Raw genomic sequence first — 25,447 nt, 5'->3', positions numbered from 1 at the left:
GAAGCCTTACTGAGTCAAGCTAATGCAGGTGCAATGGCAGGCTCTATATAAGATGCCATTACCTTAGAATGTTTCTCCTATAGGACTGTAATTCCTTCGTTCTGTTACATGTTTGGGACTCCTTTGGTTACCTGTTTGTGTAAAATGGCTCTGATTGAGACCAGTTGCCTTAATTTTTTATATGTTGACCTCGTTCTGATGGACAGCCCTGCTTCCCACACTTTCTTGCTTCACCTGAGTGAGTGGAGCTAAGGTTTTGAACATGAAGATTACAGTGTGGAGCTTCTGCTGGCAGAGGTCCTACATTCACCCCACTCTCCAGATCTAGTGTTAACGCCTGTGCAGTAAACTGAAGATAATCTCCGACCTTGAATTGGAGTGCATGAAAAGGATTTTGATGGATCAGAAGAAGGTTCTGTGGCCATCTCTCTTGTAAGGTCTGAGCTGGTTCCTTTTCAAGCTGACTTGTCATTTCACACTTGTTCTCCAAAAGTTTCAGCCAAAGTTTCTTAAGCTCATGGACAAAAACGAGACAGAAACCAAGCTCTTTAGAGAGCTGCATAGTGTGACAGATTTGGATTTATATGCTACATACTGTAGTTTACTGTCCAATCCATCACCCATGCAGAACAGCAGAATAACTCCTGATGCCACCCTACTGTGAAGAGGAACTCACAGCCATTGAACTGGGAACAGCCTTAAAAGATCATGTCTTTTTCAATGCAGTTCCCTCTCCACCATTATAACTTGCCGAAGTGGGGTGAAAGAGTTAAATGCTCTGTGTTCAATAAAGTGTGTTAATCCAATGTACTTAACAGTCCAGTCCTGTCAGCACATGGGAAATCTTCCCATGTAAACCAATTTCCAATGTGGCCACGTTACATACAGAAACCCACAACATTCTTGTGAAAGGCGAAATAGAGGTTGTTGCAAAAGGCAAGAGTTGGGCAAGAGTGACAATGTGTATATATTTCACAGTTGGGCACATGCAATCAGCTCTCCAGCTGTTCAGACATGCGCTGCATTGCTGCTTTTATCAGAAAGTCTGTGATGTGGCAGGTTTCCAGGAGGTCACCACAGATGCATCTAGCTTGGGCTTGTATGCTCAATTCGAAGGCTGTCAAGTTCTAGGTTCTAGGATGGGTGCCAGAGAAGCATGGCTAATCAGTCACTTACAACTGCTCACAGTGTTCTTGCCTCTGGAAGTTTTTGAAAAACTGCTATGTTGTCATTCAGTTAGACAAGATGGAGTTAGTTGAGTATGTAAATCATCAAATGGGGCCGATCAAGGCTGATGATGGCTCCAGCATGGCACTTCCTCCTTTGGAACAATAAATATTAGTTATGAGCAGTGCATGTGCCTTGCCGTTTGAATTGTGTACTTGCATAGGGGAATGAATACACATTTTTCTGAGCAAAAGAATTAGTTCGCACTGACCATTGTAATCTCATCTTGCCAACGGGTGATGCGAATTGCTTGTACAGTCTCCCCGGTTCATGCTGTGGTATACTACCATAATAAATGTCTATTTTTGGCATATGCTGCCCACAGAGGCTGGTTCAGAAGCTACACTAGTAATGTGGTGTTGTAGTCACTCTTTGTTCCCCATAGCATCAGCTTCTGACACAATGAAGAGTGAACTGCAATCGAAAAGGAACGTCTCTGGTTACACATGTAACATCGGTTCTCAGAGGTATAAGGAATGAGACAATGCGCAGCTGGCCACATTACTGTGCTTGAACTTGAATGAGTCTATCGCTCTCTGTGCCTCATTGTGATTACTGGAAAAACAGCTCTATATCTGCTGTTCCATAAGTAGGGCTGCAACAAACTATTATTTTGATAATTGATTAATCTAACAACTATTGGGTCGATTAATCAACTAATCATCGATTATTTCGCTGGTTAATCAGTAGAAATTTATTGATTATTCAGCTTATGCAATTAGTAAAAAAAAAATATATATATATATATATATATATATATATATATATATATATATATATATATATATATATATTCTAATAAATAAATGTAATCACATCAGCTTTTGAAAGTCATATTATGTAATTAGTTATACAATTAATTTATACAAATAAATATATTTGGCACACAAAATGAGATGGCAGAGAAACTCTCTTATTCAACCATTTAATCATTTAATTACTTTAAATATATTTTTGTGGGTCATATGGATAACAAACAAAATAAATGTTAAGTGATAAAACAATTTTATTTTTTGGATAATCTAATGTTTACAACATAATCGCTCTTAAAATACCTTATAGGGTGATGATAATCATTTATTCCACTAATAAAAAGACTTCATCATTAACTAGATCCACACTGGAGAGCTGCTTTATAACAGAAAATCAAGTTGTAATTCTAACTGAAAGCGACACTGACTCTGGTTTTTCATGTTTAATAATACTGTAAATTTAAGATTTAAGGCTATCTATAGTACTAAATAAATAAACGTGACGTGACTGTACTCTACTGGGGGGTATTCCAGAAAGCAGGTTATGTGACATACCCGGGTATGTTTAGGAGTAAGTAAGCGGATAACCTCAACTTTCGGTTCCAAAAACGGAGGTAACTTTCAGGGTATGTTAGTAGTCAAAGCAACTCACTCTCTGAACTTAACCTGCTCCAGAGCAGGTTATGTTCCAGGGTTAGTTCACTTCAGCGAGCCTTCAGTGGGCGTGACAGATAGCGCACAACATTATATAATATTACAATATGTAATATAGCCTGTTATATACTATATATATATATATATATATATATATATATATATATATATATATTGTAGGATTATCATTGAACAGTCCATTTAATTAAAAGAACCCAACACCGCATTCCACAGTTCAGAACGATTCCCCATCGAACCATTATTGCGTCATAAAACACAGTCATTGTGCCAAGATGGCTAAAGGAGATGTCACCCCCCTTTCCCTTTTCGTGGCTGTCTAATCTCATACCAGCGATGCCGGGACAGCAGGAAAAGATTTCTCTTTGTTCCCCAAACTTAAGACCAACTGGCCAAGAAATCCTGTGGTGACCCCAATGCATAAATACCCAGCCTTATCAGAAGAGGAAGGATGCTAAGGCATTCGTTTGGCCCAGGATCACCAAAAACCTTAAACCAGGGAACATCTTTCTGCAGCTGTAAATTCCAGAGACTTTGTCTCCCAAAACCAATAGACTGAAATTTAACCCACTTGTGGTTTAATACAAACAATGGTCTCAAAATTGCTTCTAATAAGCTGAATTGATTACCAGGTTTTTACCTCACATATATTTTAAGTATTATGTATGTTTTATATAACCTGTGGAATTATTTCTGTGTGTTTAACTTTCATTACAGCCTATTCGTAGGGTTTTCTACCTCAGTTATAGAAACTATTCACCAGAAGTTGCCTGATACATGTGTATTCTCTGTATTATGCATGCTTTATATTACTCAGGTAATTTGTGTGTTAAACACTTATCACGGCTAAATCTTTATTTACTTCCACCTCAACTATGGGAAGTGTATGTATTTTGGTACCTACTTGATGGGTAAATGATTTCTAGAATTTTGATATAAAGTAGATGTGTGTAGGATGCACCATATTTAAACTATTAAGTTTGCTGATTAAAGCGTTTAAACTAAACTCTCAGGAGTTTGGACACACGTGATCACGTGGACATTACGCTAATTACATGCAAGAACCGGAGAACGGGACGTAGGTACCACCCAAGACAATATCTGATTGGCTGTCGCACTAAGAAGGACGGGTCAGATGGACACGCTTATAACCCAATGACAAGCAGCTATGCGTTGCTTTTTGCCTTGCTTTTTGCCCTGCTTGCAGTGACTTGGGCTCTTGCCTATGTTTTGTGCTGACCTTTCCAACGTCCAGCGTGTACTCTTCAAACCACCAAGAGCTCACTCAAAACTCATCAACTCTTCCGTAAGATCCTTCGCTGAACTTCGTCAAAGAAAGAGTCACTCCAGACTTAGAGAAAACTCCGTTGCATAGCAACCCGCAATCCAGGAAGTCTCGCGAACAAAGCGCCACCCGGCAAAGCCAACCAACCACTCACCATCGATTGCTGTCCCTCAGAACGCGTCGTTGACCGACTGTCAGCCAATCAGCACCAGAGAATCCCTCTCCAGCAACTTCATTATAGTGATGGGAAGTTCGATTCTTTTCCGCGAACCGGTTCTTTCGGACGGTTCGATTCAATGAACCGGTTGAAAAAACCGGTTCAGCGGTTCTTTTACGCTCGACGCAATGACGTCATTGGCGATGATGTAATGGCGTCACGTCTATCAAATATATATATATTTATATATACATATATAAGTTAGTAATCATAACTTTAGTCAGTTAAAAACCTCATAATCATGAAAAGTTTACATTTGAGTTTTGCAACAACGCGCCCAAATACAGTAACAGCAATAATATCCATACGAGGATTTAAGTCTTGAAGATATAAAGTAAATAAATTAGGTGTCATTAGCGCAGAAACCATTATCCACTTACTATACATAATCCATTGTGGTTCAGTGTACTGATGATCCGAAAACCGATGCAACCGGTTCTTGACTCGAGAACGAGAATCACTCTAACCGGCACGAGCTGCAGTTCAGTATCATCAGCTGCTCTACTCGTGTTCATGTTCTGTTTACTACAAACTCAATTTGTGAATGTGTCATCATTAACTATAAATACAATACAGATATTTCATAAATCATCCCTTATTCCCATTAAACATAGAGTCTTTAGAGTCTTAATTATTGTCTAACTTCCCTGAAAACCCATTTGGCCTATACATTATCTACAATATACGGATTAGAAACATTCATCTTAAAAAATAAATAAAATAAAAAAATAAAATAAAAAGCAAAATAAAATATAGTTATTTCATCACACTTTCCGATGTTTAACAAAATACTTAAAAAATTACACGCATGCGCAGTATCATCAGTTCATCGGTTCTCAAAACGGACGCCTCCGAAAGAAACGGTTTTCGGGTCGGTGTACTGGTGATCCGAAAACCAATGCAACCGGTGCTTGACTCGAGAACAAGTTTAAAAAAGTTAAAAAAGTTAACAGTTTAAGTAATTTGTGGATCAATGCTTATTGGAGACGTGAACCGAATCAAATCAATTCAGTTCGATTTGGTGAACTGGTTCAACTGGTTCACTAAGAAGAACAGGTTAAATTGAGCGATTCGTTCACGAATCGGACATCACTACTCGGTGGTCATCTTCAGTTCTGTCTTCACAGCAGTTCAGTCAGTGTACGGTTTGAGTAAATGAATTACTCCGGGATATTGGTTTATTCTGACTCAGAGGGACTGTCAGTCACGTTAAAAAAGTTAACAGTTTAAGTAATTTGTGGATCAATGCTTATTGGAGATAAAGAAATAGTGTCTAACGCTAGACACTTGGGACTCCATTCACCCTCCGTTAATAACATCACTTTTCTCTGTCACTGTTTGAATGAATGTTTGTGTGTTTTCGTTAGTTTAGTTTGTGTGTATTAGAGTAGTTCAATAAAGTCTTGTTTGATTTTACATACGAATGTCTTGTGCTGTGTGCTTACAAGTTACTGCCTTAAACTGTAGATTCTGTTACCTTGCTCATAATCAGTTATCATAATTTTATGATATTATTACCATAGGCCACAGGATAATATTTTGTCCAGAATTGATGAAATACCCTAATCTCAATTTAGCGGTGGATGAATAGTTGATAAAGTGTTAAATATTAATTCTTAATAATTTGCATACTAATTTGGTTCTTATTCACTGTAATTCAATCCCCTTTTAGTTATATTGACCTTAATTCCCTTATTAATCTTACAATATGATATGTTAATGAGGAAGCGCTTATGAGTAATAAATAAGGTAATATATTATTCTATGATTATTTCTTTTATTAGCGTATATAAGAGTTGTCTGTATAAATTATAAAACATTATGAAAATGTAATGTTTAACTTATATTTATTTATTTATTTTACTACATTTTATATTATCTCACAAATGGATCGGCATTTTCTATAATGTCTAAATTCTAAATCAAAATACATATCTGATATTACTTAATATATAATTAGCATAAAACAAACAAAATAATTCACATTCTCAAGGATTAAAGATTAAATGGAAAAAAATAAAAATGATTGCACAGCCATAAATTAGGTGGCGATATGCACTAAGCATGTAAACAACTAATGAACAAAAGAAGAAGAAAGAAACAGATTGGCACGCTTTTTCTTAGCGTCTGTTTCTATAGTGACTCGTCGATTCGTTGAGAATGTCTTGAGTCTTAATCAGGAACATACTCTGAGTTGAATGAACTTACTCCCAGACGCGTTTTTGGAACCACATACCTCGAGTAAGCAAGGTTTGGGGTTAATCATCTGAGAGTTCAGGGTTTAGTTCACGGTAAGTTAACCCTGCTTTCTGGAATACACCTGTGACGAGTGGGGCGGGGCCGAGGGATGTGGGAACACGAGTGAGGCCGGTGGAGTGATTGGGAAATCCGCTACACCTGCGGCCCACCACCGGTCTTGAGTCCCACAGAGGAGATGGAAGGATATAAAACTGGAGCGACGACAGTGAAGGATGAGAGAGGACCAGGCCTGGGCTTTTAGTTGTGTTTTGGTTTTTATTTGAGCGTACCAGTCGTCCGTGAGGGGCTGGTGCGCTGTTTTGTGTTTATTTTGTATTATTAAACGTCCGCCATGGACGCTCGAGGCAGTGGACTGGAGCGAGTTGCCGGGGACGGGCGAGCTCGCTGCCGACCGCCCACGATATGGAGGGACGGCTGCCGTCCGTGAGGGAGCGGAGGAGTCGGCGCCGTTCGCCAGGGGGCCGGAGCCTGCTGCCTCCGTGAAGGAATCCGGAGGAGCAGGGAACGGGGGACTCCTGCCGGCTGCCCAAAACCTGAGGAGCCGTCGCCGTCCACCGGGCGGCAGAGGAGTGACGTGCCGTCCGCCGAGGGCCGTCCAGTGCCACCGCCAGGCACCGCGGAGGAGATCACCCAGCCGGTGGAGGGCCGAGCAGCAGTGCGTCTGGGAACCGGTTTTTTATTTTTTTTCCTCTCTCCCCTCTCTCGTCTCTGTCGCTCCTCCTTCCATCTCCTTTTCTCTCGCCTCGTCTGTCCTACCCCCAGGTTCCCGCAGGTCCCCGTGAGCGGTCCCCCCCGGAGGGAGGGGGGGGGAGTAGAGCGCAGTCTCAATGTGACGAGTGGGGCGGGGCCGAGGGATGTGGGAACACGAGTGAGGCCGGTGGAGTGATTGGGAAATCCGCTACACCTGCGGCCCACCACCGGTCTTGAGTCCCACAGAGGAGATGGAAGGATATAAAACTGGAGCGACGACAGTGAAGGACGAGAGAGGACCAGGCCTGGGCTTTTAGTTGTGTTTTGGTTTTTATTTGAGCGTACCAGTCGTCCGTGAGGGGCTGGTGCGCTGTTTTATGTTTATTTTGTATTATTAAAATGTTGTTTGATTGTCCGCCGGTTCCCGCCTCCTTCTTCCGGATGAATAGGAAGTTGTAATTCATTACAACACCCCTGGAGTACTGAACTACAGAGCTCGTGCAAACATCCACATCTTTATTGTTCTTTATTACTGGGAGAAAAACACGCAGCAAATATTAACAATCATCCAAACGCAGATCAGCACCCTCAGATTCTGAAGCCCTGAAGCGCTGTCTTCTTCTCCTGAATTTCTTCAGGAGAGGTGATTTACAGTCTCGCGCTACAGAGCCACACTAGTCAAACTGCGTTATTGCAGGCTCTTACATTAGATCATATGACTTTGACGACAACTCGACAACAAAATTATTTGTCGACAATTTTTTATTGTCGACGTTGTTCGTTGATAATGTCCAGGGACGCTGCACAAGAATCGGGCCCTATGCATAGGCAGTCCTAATGCCCCCCCCCCCCCCCCCCCCGAAAATATATATTACAGACTTTTCAAGGGCCCTCTCTTCCTTTGGGGCCCTGGTAATCAGTACTGGTTTTGCCTCCAGTCCGACGCCCCTAATAATGTCAACTGATCGTTTCAGCCCTATCCATAAGTACCACCTACAATACTGTCAGAGAGTGGATGTATATGTTACATGTCCTGTCTGCCTTTTTATATAATAAATAAATAAATAAATACATACATGCATAAGTACAACATGCATGCATACATACACATAAAATAACTGCTCGATGAAAAATAAGCTAATGTGTACTCTAAAAATCTAAACTGAGAAGAATTATTGAATTACAGAATTATTGAATCATCAATTTGCACTGGCTACGAATAGCTGCTCACATGAAACTCAAGGCATTGATGTTTGCCTACAAAATCACTTCTGGCTCTGCTCCCCTTTACCTAAATTCACTACTTTCACCACAGTCTTAAGTGTCGCTAGAAGTTTGCATTCTGCAAGTGATCGTGGTGGAATGACCTGCCCAAATCAATCCGAACAGCTGATTCCTTAGGCTTACCAAAAACATGACTCTGAAACAAAACTGTGATGAGAGGGACAGGAAAAGAGGACTGAGCCATGGGAACGGAGCTAGGCTGTTAGAGTTAATGAGAATGTGCAAAAGCAGCACCACTCACCGGTCTCAAGTCCCACGGAGGAGCTCCGGGAGGATAAAACGAGGAGTGTCAACAGTGTTGGACAAGAGAATACCAGGCCTGGATTTTATTTTGTTGTTTTGTTTCTGTCGTTGCATGAGGGCCTGTCGCGCTCTTTTGTGTTTATTTTATTATTAAAGTTTTACTTAAATGTTCACCGGTTCCTGCCTCCTCCTTCCCGTGATTACGAACGTTTACAGTGTTTTAAAAACGAACTGTGATTGGTTGTTTGACATGTAGATCAAACAGCCTCATGGGCAGGCCTTGGCCAATGAATGTTGCCATGGATTCTAGACCTTCAGGCTACACAAGACTTCTGAATCCTTAGCCATCTTCAAGAAATGGCTAAAAACACATCTACTCAATCTTTATTTGACCCTCTAACTCTAGCACTCTCTATTCTAATTCTATTTTATGTATTATGTATTAAAATCTGAAATAGCAGAATGTTTCCTGTAAGGAGTGGGTTTAGGTATAGGAAAATATGGTTTGTACAATATGTGTATAAAAACCATTATGCCTATGTAAATTTATACTTAATATTTATTTATATATTTTATTTTTATTTTACTTATTTCAGGGAACTGAATGACCAAGACTTTTGAGTGTAAAAGTAAACAACTAACACAACTTTACACTTCAAATAACATGAAGAAAACACATAAAAATAAATTATTAATCACATTTTGTATGACACTTAATCGCCAATCAAACTTCAAGACAGCCCTTTTATTAGCAACGCAATTGCATGTTTTTAAATAACTGAAGTTTTGAATAATAAAAGTTTTGTCTTTTGACAACTTTTGTGCAGTTCAAGTGGGCTATTTATACATAATATAGCAGATAAATAGATTATGATGCACAAATCAATGAAAAGATAAATAAGTGGAATGAGATCCATAAATGTACATAACTATGTTATGGTCCATTCTGGTGCATTTTTTGGATCACTGCGAGCATTTGTATATTTTGAAATGTTCTAGCATCAAAATGTATGCACAAATCCACACTCAATGTGCTGTCTACTCAAGCTAATCAGATAACAGCTACAGCTATGGCGAATCGCAAACTTATAAATGCATTACAGCGACCTATCTTTCAAGTAGACCATTGACACTCCTAATTGAGATTGTAGATAGTGTCAGTAATCAATTTGAGAGATAGGTGGTGGTAATGCACTTATAAGTCTTCTATCTGCCATAGCAAGAAGACGACAAACAGGCTGTGTTTTGCAAGTGGGTATAACTGCAGACCGGAGATCTCCAAAATGGGGCGTGATATCCAATATATATTTTACCCCATCATTTAAAGTGCTAAAACCAGCTGTCAGATGTTTTCGCGCCACTCCCGGTTGCTGAGCAACGCACGTGAGTTTGATAGCTGCCTGTCAGATTGACTCAGTCGTTTTTTAGGATTGTAAATGTAGTAAAAGAAATGGACAAATACAAGCAGTGTGTGGACAGTGCACAGTAAAAGTGTACAGCGTGTGCGCAGCTTTCATAATACGATACATACATTTAATTAACTTTTTTTTTTATTATGCAATTTTGCGCCCCATCCAGCAGATGGCGCCCCAGGCGGCCGTCGGCAAAGCCGGCCCTGGCTGTGGCTTCAGCCAATTGTTACTAACTTACATTTCAAAATAAAGCTTTATAAATTAAACATAGTTTCTAGTTCATCTAAAATAAAATATGCTATATAAATAAATGTCCTCCATGAGAGCAGAGCCCAAAGCTCGTGGCCAGTGGTGTTTAGACCCAAGTCTGAACCTCTGCTTCATGATGTAAATGGGAGTCACTCAGGAGTCCCACCGGAGGGGAAAGATTTTACTCTATCATTTTATTCCAAGCAACGGGGCCGTCCCGGGGCATGAAATTCGCAGGCTAAGAGTGGGTAGTGATGCTGGGTGTAACTAAAAAGGTCACCGGTTAAGGTAAGGAGCGGGGTAGTTTCAGGGGTTAGCATTTTTTGTTGCATATTTTAATAAACACTTTAACTGACACAACCAAAAAAAAATTCAGATTCAGCTGCGCGGCAGAGTTTGCACTAAAGTGGATTTGGGGAAAATTGTGCATGCGTGTTATGCGCCTGTCTATCAATGAGAGGCCTATTTTGGGGCTCCCACCCCGTTTTGGAGTTCCCGCCTCTATTTGGAGATCTCCGGTCTGCAGTTATACCCTTCTCGTGTTTTGAGGAGGTGGTCATACAGTTCAGGCATTGCAGTGCATCAGAGGTAAAAAACGATATCAATACTGGTCAGTTTCTTGCACAGACTGATAGTTTTGTGTCTTTGCACACCAGTGTATTGTCACGAGCCGCAGGGTGTAAATTTTTTTTTTTTGTATGTTTTAGCCATGATTCCCATTGACTTGCATATGACTAACAGACTGCAAGGTTTTTTGTTTTTTTAAATCTCCGTTTGTGTTCTACTGAAGAAACATAGGTAGGTAGTCACCTACATCTTGGATGCCCTGGGGATAAGCAAATAAACATAAAATTAAAATTTTGGGGTGAACTATCCTTTTAAAATGTCTTCTGTAAAAAGAAATACTAAACAATTCTAGCAACATAGCTACAGCCTTCAACAGATACTTAAGTAGACATGAGGGTATGGGATTTGGCTAAGAGATGGACAGCTGGCAGGTGGCTGGATTTGAAAGCTAATATTTAGAGGACATCATCTTCCGACTAAACCTACTGATTACTTTGACTTCTGCAAAGCAATTTCCAGAGCAAGGACCAAGGGACACCAGCTGACCTGTCATGTCAAGTTTTGTCAGTTAGAAGAAAAAAACTCAGGGTGTCACTTTTGTCAATGTCAAACTGTGCATAAAAGTAAATTGAAGTGAGACTGTGCATTATAGTGATTTAGCCATGCTTAAAGAGTGTTGTAGATCACTGAAGGTCAATCTGAAAATGATTCAAATTTTCTCCTTGTCATCATCAAAACAATATAGTGGTGTGGACTTTATTTTCTTTAGAAAACAGCATTTCTACATTATAAATTATTTTCTTAAAAAAAAAAAAACAAACATTCATATGGTTCTAATTGTTGGTGGCTTTCAAAATTAACCAGCTGTCATCTGCATCAACATTAATACATTGTTTAAAAACTAATTGTACTCATTTGTAAGTCGCTTTGGATAAAAGCGTCTGCTAAATGACTAAATGTAAATGTAATCCATTGATATTGTTCAAATGCAATAAACATTTTTTGATGTCAAACATAAACCTCACAGTTTTTATTTATTTATTTTTTTTGTGAAGGAATCATGGTTTGGTTTTTGAAAGAACATTTCTTTTTATTTTCTCCCCTCTGCCATTGCTGCTCGTAATGCAGTCATCAAAGTGGGCTTGCTCTCTTGACCTCTCTGACACTGTTGCCAGAGCTTGAATAAATTTGGCTACAACTTGTGAATAAAATAATGGCCATTCTCTTTGAAGACCTTAGATCTCTTCAGCTGCTCAACACAATCTTTATTTATGACTCTTCTAAATCCAGAATCATAATTTATCAGATTGTCATCAATATAATATATAAATCAACATCAACAGCAAAAAAAAAAAAAAACCACTACTACTGCTTCTAAAGTAGGTAATATATAATTTGTATTGTAATATATGGAGTGTATATGGCTTACTGTAGTCTGTGTCATTTCATATTAAAGCTTGAATGATACTATGAGCATGCGTGTCAGATCCACATCAGATTCAGCAGCAGCAGCTCTTAAAGTAATAGCAGCCAGATAACCTAATAGCCCAGTTTCTGTGATTAATTAAAAGAAAAAGAGGAAATAACTTTTGTAGCTTAGGATGTCAGGTAGAACCTTTATGTAATCTTATGGATTCTTCTACAGTATATTTAATTTTGAATTTAGTGTTTGATTTAGATATTTAATAACTATTCAATTTATGTAAATTGCAAATATGACGTTTATTATAATAGGTTTATGTGAGGATTGTTTTATTTTATTTTTTTTATTATTAAAGTCTAATGAATGTTTAAATTGATAAATCTCAATTATACTGTTGAATGGCTAGTCAATGGTTAAATATTAGGGGGAAAAAAACATCAGAGACATCAGTATTCGCAGTATCAGTGATACTCGCCTTCAGTCATAAAAAATATGCCATTAAACAAATATTAAAAATATACTGTCTTTATTTTGTGAAATCATTGCAAAATTTCAGGGGGAAAAAGTGTGTTTCATTATTATTATTATTATTATTATTATTATTATTATTATTATTATTATTATTATTATTATTATTATTTGTTGTTGTTGTTAATTGATTGACAGCACTCATTTTTGTTAAACTTAAACTAAGTTTTCCTCCCGGAGTTTCAGCTTTTGTGTTCTCTGCACAGGCCTCTTCAAGCAGTCTTATTTTGTTAGGGTTTTTTTCTCTCTCTCTCCCTGTTGCCTGCCTCTTGTAAAGCACACGCATTTTGCTTTTTTACTCCTTTGCCTCCTCAGCTCAACCTGGTTTTCATGCACTGTTGAACTACACTTTCTTGAAAAGAAATGAGGGCTTCACACAGCAGCGTGCATCAATTGCAAGTCACTGCAGTTTTGTGCCAGAAAGGCTTTACCTCACTTACTGGATTCAGCTTCAACAAACACCCTGTCAGCCTAGTGTTTGGAACACAGACATGTCTTGTGTTTGTTAATAGCTCATTTTCTTGATTTTATTTCCCCTACAAAATTAATTGAGCTTTGTTAATAAATTAATAAGTAAATACATAAATAAAGGTGAATCTCACAAAAGTACCCCTGAATCAAAAGAAGGAAATCAAAATTACACTTTGCATACAAATTGAGCTGAAAATAAGCTTTGCTTTATTTAAGAAATGTGACCCAGACATGTTCTCAACAGGTTTCCTGAGATTCACTCTCATTCATACTACACAGAGAATATATCAGACTCCTCTCAGATCTCACTGCCAAAAACAAAATAGTCTCCTCATCAAGGAGATGAAGCTCTTATTTGGGATGGAATATTAAATTATACGCTAATGACTGTGCTGTAGCTGCCTTCATTAATGCTTGTTAAGGATATGAATGATTATTGTCAAGACTGTAGCTTTTCATTGGATTTAGTTTCATCTTTGATTTGTGACCATTTCTACTTCCTTTCGATCGTCTGATTTAATATTTCAGATAAATATCCTCTGCAGTCATTTTGTTTGAATGTTTGGCAAGCACCAGGACCAGATAATCGGAAAAACAAAGATAAAAGATGAAGAAATTTTGCTCCAGGACTGTAGCTGTGCCCTAGTCGCGAATCACAGTGGTGTTTCAAACTATTACCATCATGGCTTCAAACTAACCCTTGCAGGACAACACACACAATTGGTAACATGAAGTTTACACACCTTGAGTTTCACAAGGTGAAGGAGAAGTTTTAATAGGCACCCTGGCCTGGAACATGAAGGGGGGTTTGTATAAAAAAAAAGCAGCAGGTAAAGAACAGAAGGAATCCTAATGACATCAAAGCTTGTGTTGAGGAAAACTTTTTTTGCTCTCACAAGGGAGTCAGTGTTATTAAATTTAGATTTTATTTTACCAGTGACTTCTCCAGGTGCTATTAACGTGAGATGATGATCATCCATATGTCGAGATGCGTTTAAGAAAGAAACAGAAAAGCCCTTGGGTGTCCACGTCTCACAAAAGTTGTTAGAGCCATTCTCAGTATAATTTAATCTTTAAATTGCCATTGTTGGGTGTCCCAAAAAATATGCTAATTAGTACTCCAACACAGTATAAAGCAGTGGTTCCCAACCTTTTTCAACTCGCGGCCCACACATCCAAACATATATGTTTGCGCGGCCCACTGCAAAAAAAAATAATAATAATAACTGACCCCGCTATTGTACGGTTAATAACTTAGTACTCAGAAGCTAGATTGTTAACTGTATTTATTGAATGAACTAGGGCTGTGCGATATGGGGAAAAAAACATCGCGATTTCTTTGAGCAATTTTGATATTTCGATTTTAATCACAATTGTGACGCACACATATATGCTTTACAGTAATAAATGCATTCAGGGTGAATTTGAAACATATTTCCAAAAGAAAACCAATTAGAGCTTTATCAAAAAGTTGTAACGTCTCTAGAACAGACATAAGTCAAAATAATCACTAAAGGTGTAACAACATTTATAGACTTATGCTAAAAAATAAATAAAATATAAATATATACAGTTATGTGTTCGGTGCAGAAGCAGCAGAGAGAGTGCTTTATTGTAACGCGAAAGCACATTAAAATAATGCACGAGAGCGAATCTCTCCGCTCGCACGCAGATTTCCTTTTGCTCTACAGGTCACAAAACCAGACGAGATTGCTCAGATACACGCTGCTCTCACCCGGAGAGAGAGTGCGCACTTAAAACGTTTCTCATCACACTTAAACTGTGTCCTGTGCACTCACAACTCTCTCTATGCTCATGTGCTAGATATAAATTTTCGCACGTTTTTATTTAAAGCCTTTACCTCGTGCAGTGTGATCGCTCTGATCCGTTAACATGGGCTCGGAAAAAAGGCGCATCGCAGACAGTGTGTGAACCTGGAGTTAGGCATATGCCCAGTCTGTTCTGTTCTCGCAGTAGGCGCTACATTCTGATTGGATAAGATAGCATAATGCGGGAGGTCAGAGCCGCGGAAAATCTTGCTATAAAGCGATTTAGAAATCGCGCAGGCTCAAATCGTTATTTTATGACGATTTCTATTAATCGCACAGCCCTAGAATGAACTGGCAATGAACAGAAAATAACTCGGACTGGCACCGCTCAGCAAAACGGGAAAACCAGATCCAGGCAGAGCTCGGCAGCGGGTAGACAGTCAGCGGAGCAAGCAGTCAGGGAACATATTGACAGCATTTATGCATGTTTGAATTTGTTGTTCTGTAGCATATGCAGCAAAAATATCTAAGATAAATTGGCGGTTTATTCTTAAACCAATCAGCAAGCTCCAATAGTGGAAGCATAGTTACAGTTTAATATTTATTTTTTGTTATTTAATTATATACATGAAATATATCATTTATTTTATTAGTAATTGGCGGCCCACCTACAATACCAGTGGGCCGCGGCCCACAGGTTGAAAACCACTGGTATAAAGGATATGTTTTTAAAATAACAATAGGGAGTGGTTAAATAATTAAATTAGAATTTTTTTTTATGTGAAAATGAAAGGTTTTTTTGCAACCCATATGTGTGCAAAATTTATTTTTATGTAATTTTTTAACGAAGCTGATTGTACAGTTGATTTTAATCACCTTTTTGTCCAGTGCAATGAAAATTGTGTTTCTTTTCAGGCTTACTGGAATGAATTTGCCATCCCCTGTCATCAGTAGCAAGAATTGGCTGCGGCTTCACTTCACGTCTGACAGCAACCATCGGAGGAAAGGATTTAGTGCCCAGTATCAAGGTAAGGGGTCAGTGTGTGCAGGACATTGGAGGAGAGGAGTGCTCACTGGCAGATGTGCGACAGTTGGCAATGAAAGACAGCACATCCCTTGGCGTGTTCTGCTGTAGCTAAAAATGACATCTTGGCTTGTCTTAGTGACTCAATGAGCAGACACATTGCTGGAATGATGATTACAACATCCCACTGAACGCCCCCCACCCACTACCCCCTGTTTATATTTGGAAAATCAGTCACGACAGTAGTGAGGGAATTTGTGTTTCTAACGTGAATAACGCAAGATGGGGAGCTTCTAAATCATTTTCATGATATGCGTTTATGATCGTGTTTTCTATTTGCATAATAAGCGAGGAATGCCATGAATCTCAGGGGAAGCTCAGGGGGATTTGTTGAATTTGTTACATTTTAGAATGTTGGCTATAAATGCACTTTCTTTTTATATTACAAAAATATATGCACACTTGCACAGCTGAAGTATTGCAATTTGTGTAGACTACAAATCATATGCATGCTTACAATGGATAAAAAATGGCTACAGTCTAAGTGCATTAATAGGTTAGTATGGGGATGGTTGTAACACACTCAGAAACAGTAACAGAAATAGCTACAGTAATGAAATCAGTAAAAGGCACAGTAAAAGTCTCTCTCTCTCTCTCTCTTAAAATATGAGGATTAAAAAAAAATAACATATGGGTTATAATTTAATTTATGATCAGTTTAATTTGTTAAATGACAAAATGTGTATCATTTGAATTTTCTAGTTAAATTTGATATATAATTTTGACTTTTTATGTTAAATAATATACAAAATACATTGTTTAGGGCTTTTATTATTTATTAAGGCATATTTGAATTGCTTATAACATTTACATAAATTTGGATTGAGTCATCAGATGAATGTAAATCCTCTGCTTAGCATATGGATGAACAACTTAGCACTTTAACACAGTCATCGCAAAATTAATAAATAAATAATGGTGTATTTTCGTATTAACTTCACATCTACTTGATTTTTTAAAACAATGTATACAGTATTTATATATATATATAAACACTTATCTAGAATGTGCAGAATATGCCAAAATCTGTTAACTGTTAATTGTAAAAATAATTACAGTTTAAAAGTATGAACATGGTAAAATATGGTTAGCTGTGGAGCAAGCAACATTCAGATATTAAAAACTAAATTATGAAATTCACACAAGGTGGATTTATGGATAATAATTTGGTAAACTCGGTTATTTTGTGTATAAAACACATTCTGTTTATTAATACTCTAACATAAATCTTTCCTGTTTCTTACCTGTTTTTGTTTAAGTATGAATATGCATCACATTGAGTTTATTAGTTTATTTTAAAACTATGTAATCCAAATGGATACATTTTTTATTTGCAAATCAAAAATATACATTTTAAATTTAGGACTTTAATATTTAACACTGTGTGTGTTTATACAGTGTTGGGATAAATAATAGGTTTAGGAAATGTTTGGTATAAAAGTGCAATATTTATCTCCTACATTGTTGAATTTAGTTAAAAATGGAAACAGAATGCTATGGTGCATAACATTACCCCCCCCCCCCCCATCTCAATCTGTGGCAGGTAGAGGGCATAGCAAGGGTGACTTTTAAATACATTTAAAGGGGTGATTTCTCACAACAAATAATCAACGCGTTTTGCCGCATTGCTTTATTGTTTCTATCATATTTATGAAAATATCTTTTAATTGTATCAAAACCCACTGGTGGGGCGGATGCCATACAGAGAGGACATTATGCAAGGTGAATCTTCATGATACCCAAGTCATAATTGGCATCCTACATGGCATAATTACAGGTCTGAATTCCCGAAAATGCCTTGAAATCTTATTTGGCTCCAGATGATGCAAATATTGGTAGGTGTCCAATAATTGCATGCCACAATGATAGTTGTTTCAGATAACAAAGTGTGCACATTATTTGAGATCTGTCATACCTCTGCTAATTATAAAAAGACCTCTGCCCATTGGGACAGTCTTATTTTGATGGCCCATGCAAGACTGAATCATAGAGGATTATTCATGTTCAATGAGGTTTTGGCACTCTTGGGCACTTGACAGGCTCTGCTAACTGTATGAATAGATTGTGATTTCCACTTCCACACACTTCACCTTTACTTTCTCCCAACAGTGAAGAAGGCCATCGAGCTGAAATCCAGAGGGGTGAAAATGCTCCCGAGCAAGGATACAAGTCACAAAAATGCAGTCTGTAAGTACATTTCTAAAACTGTCCCCCATTTAAGTCTAAGCAAAAATAAAACAAGAGAACAAGACTGTTTATTTAAGCAGAAAAGACCTAACATGCTTCCTTCACTGCAAGCCATGAGGTCTAGACAAGATAAAATAATTGAGGTAAACTGTAAAGTTCTAACTGCTTTTCAGTATGTAAGTAGTGATTTGGCTCATGTTAGAGCATGGCATGAATTCTACACAGGCTCATTTGAAATACGTGCCTCTGCCTACATTTCTACAAAAAAATAAAAAATAAATTAAAATTAAATTAAGAACCATTGCAGTTTCCAATTGAAGTCAGTAAAACTCAGACAACTTCTATTCCTTTTTACAAAAATTATGAATTATTGGTCCAAATTTAGATGAAGAATTTTCACACAATTACTTGCACAATATTATGTCATGACTTCAAAACTATTTTAATATGCTGCGAGATTTGAAACAGACTATTTTTAATGTTAGCATCACATATAGAGCTTTATATATTTGGGTTTTCTAACACAGTAGATTTGCTCTGTAGTTTGCATGATACAGCATAGCACTTGTGAGGAGATCCGGTATGAATCCTGTGAAACTATGGATTGACAAAACAGCTCAAAATTGCATAGAAAGAAGTTAAAATAGTATGTATGGATGAGCAAATGCTTTCGTTAATACTATTAGGAAGGTTTATGGTTGGGTTTGGTGTAGGGCAGGGGTGCCCAACCCTGCTCCTGGCGATCGACTGCCATGCAAGGTTTGGCTCCAATCCTAATCAAACACACCTGAAGCAACTAATTAAGGTCTTATGGCTCCCTTAAAAATTAAACGCAGGTGTGTTTGATTAGGGTTGGAGCCAAACTTTGCAGGACAGTTGATCGCCAGGAGTAGGGTTGGGCACCCCTGGTGTAGGGGGTATGCTATTTTCAAGTCAAGTCAAGTCACCTTTATTTATATAGCGCTTTATACAAAATACATTGCAACAAAGCAACTGAACAACATTCATTAGGAAAACAGTGTCAATAATGCAAAATGACAGTTAAAGGCAGTTCATCATTGAATTCAGTGATGTCATCTCTGTTCAGTTTCAATAGTGCCTGTGCATTTATTTACAATAAAGTCAACGATAATGCTGTAGATGAAGCGACCCAAACTAAGCAAGCGAGAGGCGACAGCGGCAAGGAACCGAAACTCCATCGGTGACAGACTGGATCCGGGTGACTGCAGTGACACTCTGATCTGGATACAGACTGGATCTGGTGGCTACGGTGACCTCGGAATGAGAGAGAAACAGAATAATATTAGCGTAGATGCCATTCTTCTAATGATGTAGCAAGTACATCGGGTGTTATGGGAAGTGTTCCCGGTTCCGGTTTACATAATTAATGCAGATTAAAAATCCTTTAACGGATTTGGATATTAAAAGCATATTAATATGGTATGTGTAAGCCAGGTTAAAGAGATGGGTCTTTATTCTAGATTTAAACTGCAAGAGTGTCTTCCTCCCGAACAATGTTAGGTAGGTTATTCCAGAGTTTAGGTGCCAAGTAGTAAAAGGATCTGCCACCCGCAGTTGATTTTGATATTCTAGGTATTATCAAACTGCCTGAGTTTTGAGAAGATAGCGAACATAAAGGATTATAATGTAAAAGGAGCTTATTCAAATACTGAGGAGGCTTAAAATCTATCTTAAAATCTGGGAGCCAGTGCAGTGTTGACAGGACCGGGCTAATATGGTCATACTTCCTGGTTCTAGTTAGAACTCTTGCTGCTGCATTTTGGACTAGCTGTAATTTGTTTACTAAGCGTGCAGAACAACCACCCAATAAAGCATTAAAATAATCTAACCTTGAGGTCATAAATGCATTGATTAACATTTCTGCATTTGACATTGAGAGTATAGGCCGTAATTTAGATATATTTTGAGATGGAAAAATGTAGTTTTACAAATGCTAGAAACGTGGCTTTCTAAGGAAAGATTGTGATCAAATAGCACCCCTGGGTTCCTAACTGATGATGAAGAATTGACAGAACAGCCATCAAGTATTAGACAGTGTTCTAGGTTATTTTCCAACACAATGTAGCTTTAAAATTGTAGCGACACTTACTGGACATTGAATTCTGTACTGCTTTGATACCTACCCGAAGCAACAGAATAAAAACACTGCAATGGGTACCTTAACAAACATCATAAAATGTGGCCATGGTCACATATTAAATGTGCATTTTAGAGCCACTCACTGGATATTTCACTTTGAAACCACTGTGAAATGTGCAGTAAGGTTTTTAATATTGGTGTTGCAGAAATGTCACCACAAACATGAATTTTCATTGAGTCTGGGTTTGCATTAATCTTATATCAGTGTTACAATACAGTTTATTCAATTTAATGTTTTATTCAATATTTATTATATACTTTTTATGTTAATTTATACTATTACAAAAAAAAAAAACATATTGTTGTATGCTTGAAGAGATTGGATGAACGGTTCTCCACATAATAAAAATGCTAACAGACAGACACACAGAGATTCCTGCCTTTATTAGAGAGAAGAATATGTTTAGCCCCCTCCCTCCGAAGCTTCAAACATTCAATGTTGATTACTAGCGAAGCTTCAAAGCTCAAAAAATGGTATTCGTACCAGCCCTAAAAACCAAATGTAAGCACCACACCACAATTTTCAAATGCCAAAAGTTCAATTTTATTGGCTGAAGGAATGCTCATTTTATTCTCTTCAGCACAACTGTATTCTTCTCAGTCACTATTGTGGCCTTTCTTGTTTTCATTATGAGTTTAATAAAGATGCCCTTGATGATATTCTTAATAGGATGGAGGAAGCTATGCAATGTTAAGCTGTATGGATGATTTTGCCCGTTCTGTGCTTCGTTGAACAAGTTCCATGGCAATTAACATCACAAAAGTTGTTGACTCTGTGAAGTACACCACTTCATTTGAGCTTCTGTAAAATTTACACAATGTGTGCATGATTACAATAGCTTGTTTATTGACACTCAGTCAGTCATTGCATGCAACATGAGAGAGGTTGCCTAGGGTTTTCATGACAAACAGCCCAGTTCACAGGAAATGAAGAGATTGCCTTTTAACCGAAATAAATCACATAGTCTCACCACCCAAACATGCCAGTGTAACTTTTATAGGTACAGTAAATGGATTTTTGCACCTCTATTTTACTTTTACAGAGCCAGACTTTTGACTTTTGGGAGGGGGGGGGGGGGGGGGTATTTGAAACCGATACAAACTTAATATGTTGTGGGAAAATTCAGTGATTAGTGTAATAAGTGCTAGACGCAATTGGAAAACTAATTTTTCTCAGATTACTGAAGCCTTTTCAATAACGCAAATGCATGGCCATTGGTTTGTGCAGTAAAAAAAACAAAAAAAACAAAAAAAACACAACAATGGCAAGTTGCATGAGCTTATGGCCATGAAACCCGCCGGCATCATGTGGCTTTGTAAAGTGAGCATTCTGGCATAGGATCATCAGGTACAGTCGTGGCCAAAAGTTTTGAGAATGACATAAATATTGGAAATTGGAAAAGTTGCTGCTTAAGTTTTTTATAATAGCAATTTGCATATACTCCAGAATGTTATGAAGGGTGATTAGATGAATTGCATAGTCCTTCTTTGCCATGAAAATTAACTTAATCCCAAAAAAACCTTTCCACTGCATTTCATTGCTGTCATTAAAGGACCTGCTGAGATCATTTCAGTAATCATCTTGTTAACTCAGGTGAGAATGTTGACGAGCACAAGGCTGGAGATCATTATGCCAGGCTGATTGGGTTAGAATGGCAGACTTGACATGTTAAAAGGAGGGTGATGTTTGAAATCATTGTTCTTCCATTGTTAACCATGGTGACCTGCAAAGAAACGCGCGCAGCCATCATTGCGTTGCATAAAAATGGGTTCACAGGCAAGGATATTTTGGCTACTAAGATTGCACCTAAATCAACAATTTATAGGATCATCAAGAACTTCAAGGAAAGAGGTTCAATTCTTGTAAAGAAGGCTTCAGGGCGTCCAAGAAAGTCCAGCAAGCGCCAGGATCATCTCCTAAAGAGGATTCAGCTGCGGGATCGGAGTGCCACCAGTGCAGAGCTTGCTCAGGAATGGCAACAGGCAGGTGTGAGCGCATCTGCACGCACAGTGAGGCGAAGACTTTTGGAAGATGGCCTGGTGTCAAGAAGGGCAGCAAAGAAGTAACTTCTCTCCAAACAAAACATCAGGGACATATTGATCTTCTGCAGAAAGTATAGTGAATGGACTGCTGAGGACTGGGGCAAAGTCATATTCTCTGATGAAGCCCCTTTCCGATTGTTTGGGGCATCTGGAAAAAGGCTTGTCCGGAGAAGAAAAGGTGAGCGCTACCATCAGTCCTGTGTCATGCCAACAGTAAAGCATTCTGACACCATTCATGTGTGGGGTTGCTTCTAATCCAAGGGAGTGGGCTCACTCACAATTCTGCCCAAAAACACAGCCATGAATAAAGAATGGTTCCAAAACACCCTCCAACAATCCAACAACAGTTTGGTGAAGAACAATGCATTTTCCAGCACGATGGAGCACCGTGCCATAAGGAAAAAGTGATAACTAAGTGGCTCGGGGACCAGAATGTTGAAATTTTGGGTTCATGGCCTGGAAACTCCCCAGATCTTAATCCCATTGAGAACTTGTGGTCAATCCTCAAGAGGCGGGTGGACAAACAAAAACCCACTAATTCTAACAAATTCCAAGAAGTGATTATGAAAGAATGGGTTGCTATCAGTCAGTATTTGGCCCAGAAGTTGATTGAGAGTATGCCCAGTCGAATTGCAGAGGTCCTGAAAAAGAAGGGCCAACACTGCAAATACTGACTCTTTGCATAAATGTCATGTAATTGTCGATAAAAGCCTTTGAAACATATGAAGTGCTTGTAATTATATTTCAGTATATCACAGAAACAACTGAAACAAAGATCTAAAAGCAGTTTAGCAGCAAACTTTTTGAAAACTAATATTTATGTAATTCTCAAAACTTTTGGCCATGACTGTGCATAGCACGGCTAGCAATGCAGTACTTGTTCCCGTTTCTCAGGGAACCAAGGTTACATTAGTAACCTTGAACTGAGTACATTTACTACCGATACTATAAATGTACTGCCTCACTAGATGTGATGAGGAACCAGTACAGTCGCAACACACTATGATAGAGGAATGATCGATACTTGAACGTGCCTTAAGCACCCAAGGGCCCCGAAGGGACCAAGTATTAGCAGGGTAAGCCCCGCAGGAAGCAAAGAGAGCTAAACTTACAGAGGTCAGACCGGCCTTGAATAATCGTTCCAAGAAATACTCTGTACTTAAAGAGTGCCAAGAGCATACAAGAAGTAAGGCAAAAGACTGAAGAACTGGTCCTGTTTTTTGGTAAGTGAGTGCCAACTTATAGAGCAAGAACCTGGGCCCGTAAGGCTGGGACTTCAAGGTTGTAGAACATAAAAAAGGTGAATGACAAGGCCAAGCCAGCCACTGTTCAGAACTCTGCAATGGACACACCTTTTAGGCCATGCCCAGGATGAGGCTACTCCTCTACTGGAGTGAGCTCTTACTCCTATGGGGCATTGCAGGCCCAAGTAGGAGTATGCTAGTGAAATAGCATCAACTATCAATCGGGAAAGTCTCTGCTTCGTGACCGGAAGGCCTTTGGCTTGGCCACTGAAACATACAAAGTGTTGTTCCGACTGCTTAAATGGGGCGGAACGCTCAATGTAAATTCTCAGGGCTCTTACTCCCAGGGGCCAGAAGTTGGTCAATTGTAGTGGCTCAAAGTGGGAAATCCTAAGAGCCCTGAGGACCATAGGCAGGTCCCATGTAGGGACAGTAAGGGGGTGAGGCGGATTAAGACTCCTAGACCCCAATAAAAAACAAACCACCATGTTGTTCCTACCCACTGACTGGTTGGCTATTAGAGCATGCAAAGCTGCTATTGCTGCTACATAGACCTTGAGCGTGTAAGGGGAATGACCCTTTTACATCATATCTTGGTGGTAGGACAATATCACTGATATGTTGCAGGAAGTTGGGTTTTTGGAGAGAAGTTCAAACATTTTAAGGGCATAGAGATGTTTTGTAGACTTGGATTCTAGCCTGTGAAATAGTATTTAAGAAGCTCTTGAGGAGGTCTGTAGGATCCCATCAAGAGGCCAAAGGTACAGATCCCACAGCTGAGGAACATTCCCAGAGCCATGCCCTGTTTTAACCACTGATGGTTCTTCCAAGGGACCTGGTCCACGTAGTCCTGGTCCACCTTGACACATCTGAAGCATCCTGAGAGGGAGGGAGGCTCTAGGTAAACACTACGACCGCTTTGAAAGCAATCTAAGCAGTGTGAGTCTGCCGATCAGCGCGTCAGGAAGCAGCAGTCAGATCAGCAATCATCATGCGATCACCATGTCGGAGGACGAGGTTCGGATGGCACTAAAGCGAGTGAATGTAAGGAAAGCAGCCGGACCTGATGGGATTTCTGGCCGTGTTCTGCGGTCCTGCGCTGATCAGCTCGCTGGTTTGTTTACATCCATTTCTATTTATTTATCTAATATTTAATTGAGACATAATGACATCATTTAATTATAAATAAGCACGTCAATAGCCACCTTAGTGATGCTAGACCAACACTCTCCGTGAGGTTTAACCATAAGTGTTGGTCTAGCATCACTAAGGTGGCCATTGACCTGCCGATGACCTGAGCCATTGTCCTGAAATGCAGCTGGATCTGGTCCAGACTTGTCCATGCAACATACATCTTTTTTATATTTTATTCTTATATTTTTATTGTTTACTTTTATTTCATTCTTACATAGCTATATTTATGTATATTTTCATCTGTGTTGTTTTCTTTAATAATTGCACTGTCCATGGAGCGGACCTGACTCACTTTTCACTGTTGGTTATATATGCTATATATAATTTTGTATGTGACGAATAAAAATCTTTAATCTTGAATCAATTAAAAGGACCATGTAATGATATGCTACTTCCTCAAAGGCTAATCTCAATAATTGCTTGTGATGAGGGGCTATATGGATGTGAAAGTAAGCCTCTTTCAGATCCAGAGAGAAGAACCAGTCCC

At 38.7% G+C, this 25,447-nt stretch overlaps 1 protein-coding gene across 1 annotated transcript in view; it reads left to right on the top strand.

Moving 5' to 3' along the window:
- The window catches only part of LOC132157446 (CUB and sushi domain-containing protein 1-like), a 636,306-nt gene that overhangs the window by 403,193 nt on the left and 207,666 nt on the right, over window positions 1-25,447 (top strand). The window contains exons 6-7 of the mRNA XM_059566804.1: window positions 15,964-16,076; window positions 18,242-18,319. Of these exons, the coding sequence (XP_059422787.1) occupies window positions 15,964-16,076; window positions 18,242-18,319 (191 nt within the window). The remainder of the gene's footprint in view (window positions 1-15,963; window positions 16,077-18,241; window positions 18,320-25,447) is intronic.

The sequence above is a fragment of the Carassius carassius genome, chromosome 14, assembly GCF_963082965.1.
Source record: "Carassius carassius chromosome 14, fCarCar2.1, whole genome shotgun sequence".
Lineage (NCBI taxonomy): Eukaryota > Metazoa > Chordata > Actinopteri > Cypriniformes > Cyprinidae > Carassius > Carassius carassius.
Note: the sequence above shows the minus strand (reverse complement) of the source record. Positions and strands in the feature narration are given on the sequence as shown.